Source organism: Aulonocara sp. 'chitande type north' Nkhata Bay, linkage group LG23, assembly GCF_057382095.1.
Source record: "Aulonocara sp. 'chitande type north' Nkhata Bay isolate Kocher_YH1m ecotype deep benthic linkage group LG23, A_spYH_male_GT1.1, whole genome shotgun sequence".
Classification (NCBI taxonomy): Eukaryota; Metazoa; Chordata; class Actinopteri; order Cichliformes; family Cichlidae; genus Aulonocara; species Aulonocara sp. 'chitande type north' Nkhata Bay.
Window position 1 is genome coordinate 6,553,634 of NC_141365.1, and position 16,310 is coordinate 6,569,943.

General features: G+C 41.4%; 1 protein-coding gene across 2 annotated transcripts in view; it reads right to left on the reverse strand.

Annotated features, from left to right (window-relative positions):
- Positions 1–16,310, reverse strand: part of faf1 (Fas (TNFRSF6) associated factor 1) — a 59,766-nt gene that overhangs the window by 2,615 nt on the left and 40,841 nt on the right. Inside the window, exons 14-18 of one of the 2 annotated variants that reach the window (XM_086283015.1) lie at positions 14,619–14,755; positions 14,433–14,521; positions 10,778–10,858; positions 8,992–9,069; positions 5,616–5,831 (exon numbers count right to left, since the gene is read on the reverse strand). In XM_086283015.1, coding sequence (XP_086139141.1) covers positions 5,616–5,831; positions 8,992–9,069; positions 10,778–10,858; positions 14,433–14,521; positions 14,619–14,755 — 601 coding nt within the window. Of the gene's footprint in view, positions 1–5,276; positions 5,832–8,991; positions 9,070–10,777; positions 10,859–14,432; positions 14,522–14,618; positions 14,756–16,310 lie in introns of those variants that run through there. The other variant, XM_086283014.1, reaches the window with a different exon arrangement.

Here is a 16,310-nt window from a genome sequence, read left to right on the forward strand (position 1 = left end):
AGTAAATGAGGCTTCGGGGTGGAGCAGGTGCGCGTGAAGACGTGCGTCTGTGGGTTACGTGCGAATGTGTGAGTGTATGTGTTCCGAGCAAAATCGGGAAGAGAGTTTGTGCTCGCCGAGCGCCGGGGGAGAGGCAAGCGGGAGGAGAGCAGCATCTGACTCGGAAAAGGAAAAGTAGGGAAACAAGATGCCACACTGACACAGGAGACGGGCACCATCGGTGATTGTTTACATTGTTATCCAATTAACAGACCATAAGCATGGAGGCATCTGTCAACAAACAAAGCTGTTGTTTTTCCTCTGCTATGCCTAAGCCATATTCTCTTCTCCTGTGCCTACACAGCCATACATACATACATACATTCATACATACATACATAAGACAGACACAATCTATTTCCCTTTTTTGCAGTTTGTTTTTAACCTTGAGTCAATATAAATTTTAATCATCCACTTCAGAAATCATTCAGGGAAATGAAAGGGAAACTGTCTGCCTAATTTAAAATATTATATTATTTTCATCTGACTAAATAGCAATTTAGGGAAAAAAAATTAAAAAAACAGAACTAATTAACCGCCCGCAAAAAGATTTTCCAGTTGTTAATTAGAAATACTGAAATTAACACAATAAAAAAACTGAAATAAGCGGTGTTTGTGCAGAAGCGAAATCTAAAGAGGAAATATAATAACTGGGGATCCTCGCATTTAAAAACCCAGGATCCGAACAAAAAGACAGATGGTGTTTTTCTGCAATCTTTGCTATTTTATCTCTTTTTTCTTATGAAAAATTATATGAGTAAAATGATCGGCTAACATAAACCCATAAACCCCCCCACCCCCCCTTTTTTTGTCCTTATCGAAAAGCAAATCTCAACACAGTTAAAAAAATAATTAGCACTTAATGTGAAGTTTTAAATAAATAGCACAATTGTAAGTCACTTAATTCAAATGAATAAAACAACACTGATAACAGAGGAGGCGACACTAAGCAACGCTCAGCCATGAAAGAAAAGAAAGGGAAAATAAACACAGGCCCTCAAGATGTCCGTTTCCAACATAATCAAACGTGCAGCTGAAATAACGCATTTTTAATGAAGCCATTACAGGCCCTGCTATGTTAATTAAAACCAAATAACTTGTCTGTTTTAAACTAGTGTTGTCAAGTGTTTATTTGGCCAATTACAAAAGCAGTGGGAGATCATTATCTGCTGCCAGGAGCGTTGACAGCACGTAGTGCTGGGGCGTGAACAGAAAAGAACAGACCAGAATACGGCACTTCAAAGGACAAATGCACCGCACAGACTGCGAGGGAGGGGGGGGACTGAAGGGGAAGGAAAAAGCTGAAAAAAAGAGCTATGGGGAAGAAGAAAGTGAGGAAAATTAAAGACAGACTACAGCACTTATAGATATAAAGACGAGCGACAAACCAAAGCAAGAACAAACAAAGATTTTGTGTAACGTGTTGGTTCGCCACCACGTTCCACCACAAAACCTTCAATTTGGCTTTTCGTTGATTTCCAACGTCTCTGGAAGTCGTAACAGAATAACGACGTCTAACATGTCAGTGCAAAATTATGTGCAGGTGTGAGATCCGCTGACTGAAGAGATGACTGCAGTCAACAATGTTTCATTCAGAGCGACTTTGTATGAATTTGAGGTGTCGCTTTCCTGTGACGGAACAAACTATCCGAGCACAGCCGAGACCCTCGGTGTAGGATTAAGGACTTTAGTTTTTTTCCTTTAATTTTCCACTCGTCTGTTTTTTAAAGGTATATTTTAAGTTATCTAAAGGATTTTTTAAGAAAGGGGGATTTGGGTAAAAACGCAGGGTGGCAGGAGACCAAAAAGTAAAAATACAAAAGATGGAGCAGAAGAGAGGGAGGTGTACAGACAGCAGGCGAAGGAAAGAGGAGGGAACAGAGAGGCAGAGGGAGGGAAAGCTGGAAGGAAGAGTAGGAGGAGAAGGTTAAGGTAAAGAGGGGGCTGAGATCCCTAGGGTAAAGCCCAGCTTTAATACTACTCCCAGCAGAAATGTGTTTTTCTTTTCCACAATAAAACATTTCAAGGTTTCTAGCTTGTTGTATAATTTTTATATTTAAAGATCAATCTCCGAAAGCTAAACCATCATCTCTGAAAAGTCTCACTGAAAGTGCACGATGTGCATCTTACATTTCCAGAACTTTCCAAACATTTTAGGACCTTAAACTAAACTGTCGATGCTTTTAAAAATAATGCCAAAACACATCATTTGGTATGATCGCTTTTTTTGAAGTACACTTTCCCAGCGTGTCTTAGGGAACTTGCCACATTCCTCCTGCAGCTTTTGGCTGCCTCACTTTCTTCTGTCTCTTCATTTAATCCCAGACTGAGTTGATGAATTTGAGATCAGGACTCTGTGGGGGCCGTTACATCTGTTGCAGCACAGCAAAATGTATCTGAAACCAATCAGACGCCTCTTTCAGTCAAGAGGAACTTATAGAGATTGGACGGATACTCGTCTCCACACTTTAGATTTGTACTCAAGGATGAAGCCCCACACAGCACCATGAACCCATGTTGCATGTTATAAAAATGTGTTTTATAAAAAAAAAACACTTTAAAAATAAACTGCTGCTCAACTTCCTGTGAGTCTTCCTACGACTTGTTCAGATAGGAGGACAAGAAAAACAAAACATACCAGTACAACAGATGTAAAACCTATTACAGCGCAGAGCAAAGCTTCTTCTGTGCCATTGTTTATTTTTACTGCATCTCAGGTTTTGTCTAAGAATCATTCGGGCAAATTCGCCGATGGAGCTGGAAGAAGGATTAGCAAAGGTGAAAGAGAGTACAGTATCACAATGGGAAAAGTAATACGCCGCTTTGACAGCGTTTTGGTATCCACGAGCAGCCGGCCAGGAAGAGCCTATTGCAAATTATTATAACGGCAGTCTAAACATATTCGCCGCACGCTGAAGGAAGACCTCGGGCCTTTCAGCAGAGGTTTGTGCTCAACAAGTATCAAAGAAAACGGAGGAAATTCTTGAATGAAAAGCTGAAAACTGAAACACTAAAAGCCCCCCTCCTCTTCCTCAAACTCGCTGACAGTCATAGAAACAGAGAAAGGGTTAGTTCCCTGAGCACGGCTAAGCCTAGTACAAATGATGCCAGTGTAAGGCCTGCTGTAGTGCTGAAGAGATAAGCCACTGATACCAAATGTTGAGGATGAGACTGAGTCCAAAAAGTGGAGACTAATAGACATTTATTGGCTAAGCCAAAGGAAGGTGGCAAAAGCATGATTCAGACATATCCGAACGTCCGTGTGATTTAGGATGAAGTTTGCAAAACCCGTGTTAACACAACACCGTTCTTGCTCCTGGTTAACAAAGTTGTACGCATTTCCCGCTCCCCGCCCCAAAACTAAACACGACATCCAGCTTTGCTTAATTTTCTAAACATGGGCTGAGCAGATCTACTAATTTGTGCTGCAGCTTAATGAGTGGACGTGACGCGAAGAAGACTGACGAGGAGGGTAATAGCAAAAGAAAGAGTGACACTGCACAAAGCTGCTGAAAACTAAAAAAAAAAGGGAGGAGAAAAAAAAGGTTTCAACAGTTGTGCAGTATTACAAATGCAATAGTGGTCTATCCTCTATCCTCTGATCCTGGCAAAGCAACAGTGAGAGCGTCTGGACGGGATGGAGGCTTTCTATGCTCTCTCTCATTTAATTACAACACAGAGCTGCAGGATTAGACAGGGGCCTGTGTTCACAGCCTTATACTGGCACTACCACTGAGCCACTTCCCTCCTCTCTTTCTCCAAATCTCTCGCCTTTCTGTTTTCTGGAATAATCTCCCATCTTCTTCTTTTTAATATCTTCTCCACTTGTCTTCTCTATCCTTTTCTCTTTCAGACTGTTTCTCTGATTAAATCTTTTCTTTGTTCAAGCTTTTGTCTTCTCTGTTCTCTTTTCCGACTAGTTCTGCAGTCACCATCCTCTTCTCGCTTCTCTCCCCCTCTAATCCTGCCATCCTGTTTTTGCCGGAATTTCATCTGCGATGCAGACACATCTTTATCTCTGTCTCAAACACATGTTTACTCTTGATTATAAAGAGACAACTGTGAATCCTTTAAGTGACAAAGTTGTGAGCGGGGCATGTGTTTGCTTGAAAATATTTGTGCATGTGTTGAAGTGTGCGATCGTGATGAAATGGAGAGTGTGAGCTGCGCGATAATGTGTGTGTTGTTTTGAGGTGTTTGTGCCCTGGCGGTCTCTACAGACTACGATGGCACACTGCCTGGGCAAGCCTACACACACACACACACACACACACACACACACACACACACACACACACACACACACACACACACACACACACACACACACACACACACACACACACCTCTATACAATCACCACCCCTCCACATGCACTCCACTCTTGATTAATGGAAATCCCATTTTTGTTTCCAGCAGCAGGGCTAATTAAACTGGTAGTTAAAACAGTGCTCATTAGCTCGCTACCACACAGCGTAGCGACCGAGCCCTCAAATGGCTGGTTGTAGATAGCTGAGTGATGCAGGGTGTCAGCAGAAGAGCCACAGAGAATACTACTCTTAGTGCTGACAACTGTATCCTAACACAGTCAGAGTGTACTGTATTCACAGTGGACTGATACTAATTAATATTCACTGAATAATACGTGTGCGCAGGTGGACGGATAAACAGTCGGCTTAACTTTCCCCGTCACAGGTGCGAGTAAACAAAGGCGCCGACGCGGGGCTACTGCTGCAGCACACAAACAGTAAAACAAATACGAAGCAATAACGGAGGGAAAAAAGAAAGAACAAGAAAACAAAATCGCCAAACAGTGACAAGAGATTATCTGAACTATTGTCCCTGCTGCACTTCATACACAGCTGCTGCCTGAGGTTGGGCTGAGGCCCAAATGGAAAAGCCAATTAGGGCTGTGGGTGTCACAAGCGGAGATGCTGATTTGAGTCATCTGAAGGATACAAAGTCATTCTTAAAAAAGATAAAGATCCTCAAAGAACAGTTGAATGAAAGACAACTGGATGATTTCAGCTTCTTGTATAATATACTGCAGTATATTTCTCTATATTTCTCTCTCTTGGTACTTTAAGACATCAGACACAACACTTTGTTGGGTCCACTTAAACAAACTGCAAATATGAAATGTTAAAGTGACATCAGGGGTTAAATTTGACATGCAAAATATGGCCAAGAAATTAGAATTTTAGGCACGTTTTTAAAGATAAAAGACTTTTAATGGATGTTTGACCTTATTTGACCTTGAAGAAGAGGTCGGAGCTCTATATTTAGAATCCCGATAAATCATTCCCTATTTGCCTGTATGTTCTCGACATAAATACGGGCAATTAAAAAACAAAAAAAACATAAGAATGCATTCAAAACTTTTGGAGCTAATTACCTGAGGAATACTGTGAAATGGCTAAATCCACAGAGGAACTGTGGCCTGTTCTTTAAGATCAAACAAACTCTTGAAAGAAAAAGCCGTTTTTCTATTCTGCGTCCTCACTTTGCAGTAAAACAGGAGCAGAGAAGCGATTTCGGCTCTGACGTGTCTGTAAGAGAGGAGGCAAACCACTCACATTTCTTCGAGGGAAGGTCGTGAGGAGCTTGAATTCTTCAAAGGGGTATCCCTTGGAGGCCACAAAGTCAAAGAGAACCTGGAGCTTACAGCTGCCCAGGAAACGCCTTTCCAGAAACTCGCCACTTGGTGTGCGGATTCTCAGCTTGCTGATTTGCTCGCCTGACTCTTCATCGGGCTCTGGAGGCAGGGCCTGCTCCAATGACAAGCGGATTGCCTGAAACAAGAAAAGCCAGCGTTTTTGTTTTTGTCAGTTAAATGCATTAATGAATTTGAAAACACAGATTTGCATACAGGTGTTGGTGAGATGCAGCAGTCAGCACTGCTGCTGCAAGCGTTTATTTGCCTTCCCTTCATTTAAACAGCAAAGTCAGCCTGATTATTCCAGTGACTTCAGTAAAAATACGCATCTCGTTCTCTCTGTGTTTACAGTGAACTTAAACCGGAGTATCAACAGTAACGTTGGCAGCGATAAAGATGATGACACGCTTTCCAAGCATATATGAAAGGCAAGCCAAGAAGTTGCTCTCAGAGTCTTACTGCAGCACTATTATTTCACATTAATTAAACAATCTTCTTGCCCTAAGAATGTTATTAAATTAGCTGCCCTGTGTCTCACCCTGTTCCCTAAAGCCTGTTGTAGCTCAGAAGGTTGCCAAGTAGCATATCAGTATGCTAAGAGCAGCCAAGTGCTTCATTCTTTCATGCTGCCTTGCTGTTTGCTCTGTCACTCTCTGAAAAAAACTGTCAAATACCCCTGCAGATAGTGGAAAACCCTCACTAGTAAGAGGAAGATCTTTGAAGATCTTCTTCATGTGAAGCTATCACTTATTTTACAGATGCTAACGGGGTCTGCGCTAAAGGGCAGGGTTCATGAGTGACGACTGACCGTCATCTTCCACAGAAAAGCAAATCAAGCCTCCTGAGCTCCAAAAACCATGTTTCAACTGCTCCCTGGAGCCTTCGTCTCCTTTCTACTCCTACCCCTCACCTCCTCCTCCCCTGGCTTGTTGTTCCTGTTTGGCCAGCCGGGGAGCATATGCTGTGACAACACGCCCCGGCTTTATTTACACACCATAATGCAATTATATTTCATAAGAGTGTACAACAGTAGCTCATTAGCAGCTTCTGGTGTTGGGTGGGCAGGGTGGAGCGCGTGCTGCTCCGCCATCAGCTCCCTCAGGTACAAGAACTGAAGCTGACTGAGTTAAAGCTGTCCCTGGGGACAAAGCTAACACATACGCACACACAAATAACAGACAGGAGCGCATGAGGTGATGGACATACAAATGCAGACAGCTAGTCAACCACAGACACAAGCACAAACGCCCACGCGAGTTAGAGGTAGCGTCCCCAAAGCAACCACGAGGCACACGTCTGCTCGAGCTTCGGGCCCAGGAAGCGCCGCACAAATAATCGGGAGCATCTCTCCGTCCATTTACCTGCCTCTCCAGCTCCGCTCGGCTAACCACAGAAAGCAAACAGACGATGAGCAGGAGAAATAGGTGCACCCGACAGCCGCACAACTGTATGCTATGACCCCCTGACGGAGGTAAATAATAATGCCAGTCCACACAGGCGCATGAAACACACATGCCCTCCACCCCCTCCCGCCCCAACCCCCAGTTCACTGGCTCCCATATTCATCTCCCGTTTCTTCGCACAAAGGCATAAAATCACAGAGAAAGCATTCCCACTAGCATTGTTCCCTCTCCGGTGGTGACTAGTGTTTTTGGTGTGTCTGCAGTTTCTACTGTAAACTCAACCGAAAACTGTAAACAAGCACTAACAAACAAACAATAAATTATTCCAATTAAAACGGCTCACGTGGTAGGCAACGCCGCGCCTTCCTTAAGGAGATGGATAACTAAGTTGGCACCAGCACAGCGAGGAGTGATAAAAGAACCAGTTGCCGCCATAGACTGTTTAAATAAAGAGCAGCATGTGTGATGTAAATGCTAAAATCCAAGTTACTCGTTTCAAACGCGCTCAAGTCCAAAATTCTCTTTTAATTCAACCGAATTATGAGCTGCTGTTGTGGAATAATAGCAAATTTGTTCGGTACGAATTAACTAGTAACTAACTGACACTTTTTTGGCTACCTAGGTTTGCTGTATAATCAGTTTTCACATGTTTGTCTCCAGTTAGGAGAAGAATTCACAACTAGTAATAGTGATTAAATAAAAGGAAAGCGAATTCCCAGTTTTGTTTGTTTGTTAATTTGGTTTTTGTAGTGTATTTGAACCGACGTCCATCAGAACTACTGGTACACAAAACAGGATCACGTTATGATAAAGTTATCCTTTAACAGTTTGGGAAACTTAAGTTGCCATTGTCTCGGTACACCAGCTGCTGCTGCTTCTCATATTTATGGATATCTAGACAGTAGCACAGCACAGCGCGTCAGCACAGGAGACGCCATGGAAACCTTTGAGCTCGAGCAGAGAAAATTAATATAAGTAGGAAACACAACGCCATCCCGGCTATTGTTGTCGAAAATACACAAGCATGTATGCACTGTTTGATTCGTGGACTACAGTGATATAATTAAGAAGGCCAGGTTCAGGGCTCTTTTGTTGTCGTCTGTTTAACTTAAGTGACAAATCATTTGAGCAAGACGGGTCACCCAATACCTCTCGCTGCCCTCGGGCTCTGACCTGCAGAGCAAACAGCAATCAGCGAGGACTACACTGTATTACAATAGACAATCACGACGCTGGTGCCATCCTCACCGACAATTATTGTTTTCCTGTGTGCGTGACATTGTGTCCGCCGCGTGTGTGTGCGCTTGCCCCGTCTTTGCAGACAATAATTGTTTTCCAGAGAATATGTGTGTTTACTTAGGTGTATGTTTGTGCATAGGTCTGTGTACATGAATTGCCTCTTTTATTCACTCGGGTTTGAATATGAGGCTGTGTGCTATATCAGCATAAAAAAAGCTAACCAGGACAATAACTGTGTACACTGAAGGTGACATTAATGGGGATCGGCCTTGCTGTAATTAGGATATTTAATTTCTCTGAAATGGCTGTGTGCTTGTATACTGACACAACACAGGCTTCACTGACTGGCAGATTCCACCAAAACCACAATTTAATTGAGTTACTATTGAGTAAGCAGAAAAGGGACATAAACAACAGCACAATGGTACAGCCCTGCTAAATCATACTACTAGTGCGTTAGCTAATAGTAGATTTTCATGTGATCATTTTGAAATGTGCTCGAGTCCAAAATTCTCTTTTAATTCAACCGAATTATGAGCTGCTGTTGTGGAATAATAGCAAACTTGTTCGGTACGAATTAACTAGTAACTAACTGACACTTTTGGCTACCTATGTTTGCTGTATAATTAGTATAATTATGGCTGTCGTACTCACCTCCTTCTCCTCCTCCTGCTCCTTTCTCATCTGTTCCAAGCGAAACTGTTCGGCCTCTTCTCTCTCCTGGGCTTCTCTCTGAAAAAACCCCCCAAAAACATAAACAAATCATTAATTGGATTCATTTCTGTTACTTTGCTTTGACAAACTAACTGACTGATCAACAAAAACTTTGTTCTAGACACGCAAGTTGTAGTCTGCACAAGCACAGCATAATTTAAAGTTAAAATGAGCTGCTCTGTACACACACTGGCTCATTATGATCTCACTGAACAACAATAAGGCATTTCTTATTATTTACGACACCTCAACTAAACCGAGTAACACAGTAGGAGTAGATTGTACTCTAAACCTGATGTTTGAGGTTCATTTTGATTTTAATACTATGCTTCAAAAACAACACTTAAGAACTGACAGTGATACACAAAGATAACTGGTGCACTTGTGGTCAGAAGTTTACGTACACTCATCAGGGGCATGAACGGATTTGAACTATCCTTTTTCCAGGCTGGAATGACTGTACGCTGTACATCTTTAATGCCTTTCGAAAGCAAGAACTGGGCACACGTTTGAACATACTTTGGATTATCTCTAATCCACACACGGTCAAATATATACATACATCCCCGATGATATTTAGTTAAATGTCTCTTAGCAAGTTGAAACTCGACCAGATGCTTTTAGTAGCCATCAACAAGCTCCTGGCATAATTCTGTCTTCTTGGCAGAACTACAGAGTTCATTTAAATTAGCCGGTTTGCTGGCACAGACCCGACTTTTAAGCATAGTTCACAAATTTTGAATAGGGCTGAGGTCAGGGCTTTGAGTACATCCTACCAGAAGCTTAATCGGCCATTTCTAAACAACTGCCAAGATCACTAGAGGAGTTTAAACACCTGTATATAAATACAAGTTTTTACTTTCTCATGGTCTGGAAGCATCACTAGGATCACTGTCCACAGTTTGTAGCTGCACATATGGACAACCCAGCTGTATTATGACGCAAACCTTTATGGTCAGACAAGAAAAAGACTGACTATTCCACCAAAATAGCAAGAGGTATGTTTGGATGAATAAAGCTGAGGCTTAAACCTAAGAACTGTATCAACTATCAAGCATGGTGATGGTAGCATTCTGCTCTGGGGCTGTTTTGCTACCAGTGGTACTGCTACACTGTAAAAAGTGGATGGAACAATGAAGGAAGAGTACTACCTCCAAATTCTTCAACTTCACCTCAAATCAACAGCTGGACAGTTCAAACTGGGAAGCAATTGGGTGTTCCAGTAGGACAATGATCCCTGGTTTTGAAACGGATAAAACAGGCTAACATTAAGCTGCTAGGATGGCTTTTGCAAAGCCCCGATCTCAACCCTATTTAAAATTCGTGGACTAAAAGGTGGGGCTTGGCTGTACCAAGAAAACCAACCAACTTAAATGAACTTCTTCAATTCTGCTAAGAAGGGTGGTCAAATATCCATCCATAACTGTGCCAAAAGTTTGTTTTTTAGTGTCTGGTCAAAGTTGCTAGTGGACATGGTGTATATATTTGAGCCTATATATACACAGACATTTTACCCCATGTGGATTAGAGAAAATACAAATTAAATTCAAAGTTGTGCACCCAGTTCTTGTTTGTGAAAGTCACTACAGATGTATGCTGTGCCATCATTCTACCCTGGAAGAGGACCAACTCGTAGGAATCATTAAAAGCACAAACCTACATGACATTCATGCCCATGATAAGTGTGCGTCAACTTCTGATCACAACTGCATTATTCTGAAAGTACCTTCTTACGATCAGCCTCTAAAGACAGACGATAGGCCTCGTCCTGTTCTCTCTTCACCATCTCCCTTGCCTCGCGCTCGTCCTGAGTGGAGAGAGGGGAAGAAAGAAAGTCGGTCCCATTAACTAGCAGCATAATAAAGGATACACGAGGACAAAACATCTAAGCAGAAGTGCCGGCTGTGGAAGCTAGCAGCAGAAAACAGCATGTCAAGTGCGGCTACATACAAACACCAGGTATGAAAGAGTAGCAACAGAAGGGAATTCATTCTGACTGGGCTGTCATTTACCAGACCCCGAGCCCCTTTTATGTTTCCTCATCTCAGTTTCACCCTCCCTTTTTCTTTTATTCACGCTGCCTCTCTTCCTGTTTGTACAGAGGGAAAGGGACAGGCGGCCTTTCTCTTTCTACCTGCTGTGGCTACAAAGTGTTTTATAAAGACTGGGACTAAATACAAGTGTCCATTGTGTTAACAGCGCACAGCCATTAGTTTTCTATTTTCTGAAGGCCCACGCTGTGTGTCAGCCCGGATATGGCAAAGTAAGCTTATTGTGATGATCAGAGGGCTACTGTGAAACCAGGCAGCGGCTAAGCAAAATGACAGTGTGTATTGTTGCACTGAATTGGAAAATGCAAATATACATTTGTGCTTTTGGGCTACATAATAGATGAACTTTGAAAGGAAACTGTAAAAGAATGGCACAGAGGGACAAAAGCATCAAAAGTGGCTACTTTCAATAGATTGCCCCCGAGTCACGCAAACAAGTCGCACAGTAGTTCATGTTTGATATTCATTTTTACATTCATTTGACCTGCTGTTGAATGTTTTCAAACACTTTGAATAACCTAAAGTGAGGAGGCATGAAGGGAAATGTTTATCTGACATGCTCAAACACCATGTGATTTTCAGGGCCTTAACTTTGGAGGAAAAAAGAAACAGATTTTCCACAACTATATCTTGGCTACTGTTCAAGTTGGCAAGACGTGTGCCGTCTTTTAGTCGTGATGATACACTTGGTGTTCAGAAAAGCAAGCTGTCACATATTTAATGTTTGCTCACAAATAACAACTAGTGAAAGACGCTTTATATGGCGGTTTTTGGGTTGGGTTTTTTTGCAATTTAATTTTGGAACCAAGTGGCTGAGCTCTACTTGCCAGAGGGCAAATTTTATATCCAATTATTTCCTTTTGGACCGCAATATCAGCCTTTATGCGCACTGTCACTTAACAAACAGAGGGCCCTGGCTTAAATCAGATCCTTTCTGTGGACACTAGTTCACCTAACCATGAAACTCGACTCAAATGTATACTCTTTTTATATAAAACTCTTCAACCAAATCAGCACAAACTGCACAATGGTTAGTTTTTGGCTAGTTTTCCTATGAAATCCATGCTTAATGACCCGAAAACGACCTTTAAAAAACAACAACCCTGAAATGCTGACAGATGTAGACCACAAAATTGCATCGAGTAGTCATTTGATTACTAACTACTAAGCTAAAACACAGAAAACCATACAAATGACTGGCGAGTCAGTACGGCTGGTAGAAATCACAATGTGGCCTTCCAGCTGCTCCGATTCCAGACTGACACAAAAGTCGCTGTCAAAGAGGAATGTCTGGGTGTCTGTGTTCATGTCTGAGTTTGTCTTTGGAAAGGAGAAAAATGGAAGAAGAAGGACGAGACACAGGGAAAGAATCATATACACCAGCAACCAAAAGCAGGTACCGTGAAAATGAGGTTTGTCAGTGAAAATCTTGAGGTTGATGGTACTAATAATGAATAAATAGTCATATATTACTTCATTTTTATAGTGTTTAATTTTGGTAATAGTACTATTCTTTTGGCACACACACATACACACACACACAACCACACACACACACACACAGAGCACCGGCACTAATCCTGTAAAAGAAAAGAACCCCAGGATCCAACACTTTATGTACAAACTCTGAATATTTCTTGTTTTAAATCCTATCATTAATGATTATTTGACGAGCGACTAAGAGTGACAAATCCACAACAAAGCCAGAGCATTACAGACGTTATAACAACACAGAGAGAGTAGCTGTCACTCAGCAGGGCACAGCTCACCTGAGCAAGTCTGACCCTCAGGGTGTGTGTGAAACTCAACTCATTCCTCAGCCACGATTCCCATAACTGAGATGCTATGACTCCCACAATAGCGCTGCGAATTGCTAAAAAGGCTGTTTGGTTGACTTAACATAATGGCTGAACCTAACACAGCTTGACATCTGTCATCTATAGATACAGTAGTCAAAAAAGAGGCACAGTGTAGTCAGGGCTGACAAAAATCCGTGGAAAACGCGCATAAAAGTGGAAAGGGCAGCTACGAAAGATTTCACACAACCAAAACTTCTGCGACATACTAAGAGACTAAACACCAGTGCTGATTAAATTACTCTAAAGCTTAGTAATGTGTTATTGTTTTTTATTAATCTGAACAAGTCAGCTTCAAGTCACACAGGTCAGTTTTCAATTATAGACTTAACCATAGTAATATTCACATATCCTTTACAACAGTTACCATGGCACTCACATGGTTTGGGAATGTCTAAACTAAGCTATGAGGACCATTAAGTTAAAAGTAACTACAGTGTTTTTCATGTCAAAAGGAGTTGAGTGAACATATGAGATGATAGTTAATAAATTAGTTAAGTTCATTGTAAGTGACTGATGCATTGTCTCATATTGTTAAGATTCGTGGGAAGGACACAAAATGCTAGCTCCACCTTATCATTTCTATGGAAGGAATGTTTTAATCATGTTTTAATTACATTTTCTCTTTGGGTAAAAGGAGGTCAACAGATACGTTAGCAGTAGCCAGACTCTAGTTGATAACTAAAGGGGATGAAATGGCTGAATGGTTCTCGAGTCATTATAACAAAAGCCATATTTTAACAGTGCCTTCTGATGTGCTCTGACATGTTGCAATTTATTGCACAATGTTAAAAGTTGGTCCAGTTACTGGAGCCACTGAGATTAGCCAACTAAAATAAGATTAATGGTAGAAGTTCAATTCAATTTTATTTATACAGCGCCAAATCACAACAACAGTCGCCTCAAGGCCCTTTTTATTGTAAGGTAGACCCTACAATAATACATACAGAGAAAAACCCAACAATCATATGACCCTCTATGAGCAAGCACTTTGGTGACAGTGGGAAGAAAAAAAACTCCCTTTTAACAGGAAGAAACCTCTGGCAGTCTGCAACTTATCCCAACCAATAAAGCACAGCTTTAGCTTGAAACGATGTCATTAATGTCAAAAGCGTGACTCTCACAAAAAACTGTACATTTGAGAATTCGGTTGGTATACTTGGAAGTGCTCCCCAGGCCACAGTACCTCCTTTAAATAAAAATATGAAGTCATCTATATACAGTGGAAACTATAGATAGTAGCAAACTGGTTAGTTTAGTCAACAGCAGTTTTGTACAACTTTCCTAGCTACTGTTAAACAGCATTACAAGGAAACACGAGCATATGTTTCCATTTGAAAGAGCAAATGGTCCATAATGAACCAAGTAGTTATTGAAAGAACAAAGAAATAAAGTCTTTTCTCCATCTTTAAGGATCAGAGGCTGATGTTTTTGTTTCCTGCGAACAGACTGTCTGATTCCGCTCAAGCTTTACCTCGTCTTTAATGTCCTCTTGCTGTTGTGCTGTGAAGATCTCCATTGCTCCCATTAACCTCATCATCAGCTCATCCACTGTTGTATTGCCTGAATTAGAAAAGAAAATCAGGGCAATAAAAGAGTTTGTTTTCATGATAATTACAGAAAACAGAGTTAATTGTACGATGAATAAAATGAGAATTACCTTGAATAACATTTAGAACTTCATTGGATGTGCGTTTCCCCATGACTATGAGGAGCAGGGGGAACTGGTCTGTCGTGTATGTCCGTATGGTCTGTGTCACCACACTGCCAAAGTGCCTCGTACACATAGTGAGTAGTCTGGAAGACAAAGAAATTTATCTAATTCACTTTCCCCCCCCAATTTATTTACTTTACCTGCTTGTTCCTTTGGTAATAAGCATATATTTAAGCCTGCAATAAAAACAATTTTAAAGAGCGATAAAGTATTCGTGCACATATTTTCACTGGGAGGTGCGTGCTTTTCAGATTGCAGCACAAAAGAGAAATACACACAACTTGTGGCATTAAAGACTTTAAAACCAATTCTGCATTTTCTTATTCCATCAGGGCGACATGCTATCTCAATTGGAACCACAGATGAATTAGTATTCCTCACCAGACACCCAGAATTGATAGGGCAAGAGAGGATTTCTTATTCCATTACAAAGACAGAACTTTTTAAATTAACATTTCAGAGAGGGAAAAGGGTAGCAGGCAGTCGGAGCCCCGCCAAGCTCCCTGTAAATGTCATAATATTAATGAATTGCTATAGACTGAATGCAAATATAGATTAGCTTTTTCTCCTGCCTTTTAATAAGATCTACTTTAATAACTGCCTGGTAAAATAGAGAGGTAATGGAATGGATGGCGGGACAGCGGGTCAGAGGAAGAAGATAGATAGAGCGGATGCTGTCTGAGAGGGGGTGTAACTCATTAAAAGATGAAGCCAAAGCTGCGGGAGCTACTTGCAGACTTTCCAAACGGTGAAATCGAGTACTTCCAGTCAATAGGACAATAGCAGTAGTAGTAATAATCATGCCAAAACCAGCTAAAGTGTGGACGTTGGACTGAAAGATGAATGAAATGAGCTTTGGAATACAATGCAGACAAAAACTTTTTCCAAATGTTGAACTTTGTGTGACCCACACCTTGCAATGAAAAACGTGGGTACCCTAAATCTTAGATCATTTTGTTCTGACATTTGTCCCTGTTCAGACCTCAACCCAGCCACAATATAACAAAAGCTCACAGGGAAACTCTAACCTGTAATGAAAGGCCAGGGAACAATAGACACTAACTTGAAGGGTAACCCAATCTTAAACCTCTAATCAAGCACAGGCTAACCTGCTTTGGTTTCTAACTCTAAACTAAGGAAGTCAGTTCAGCACAATGATGATCATAATCACAACAACATAAAAACAGCACAATCTCAAAACACAACTTACATGTACTTTGTAACCACTATCGTTTAGGGTAAGACGGACGTAGTTCTTCCTAGGAAACAGGAAGAACTACGAAGCCCTTATGGAATTACGTAAAGAAGAATAAGTATGGCCACAACACTTAATGTCAGGAGGAAGTCACTCCAGGAAATGAGCTGCACAGTTCGGCCTGTCTCATCTAGCCCTAATATAACATAGTAACCTGCGGCCTTTAAAAACCTTTATGGCTAACTAAATGCAGAAGAAACACCTGCATGGAATTTGCAACTACCATTAAATGCTTCGGTGGCTAATGTGACTGACAGATTCTAATTTGTTGCCCATCCCAGCTTATTTTCTCACTGCGGATCCCGACAGCTATAACAGTAAATGTTTTCCTGGACTGTCAGCTTGCACTTCTTCAAATCAAACTGATGCACTATGATGCGAGT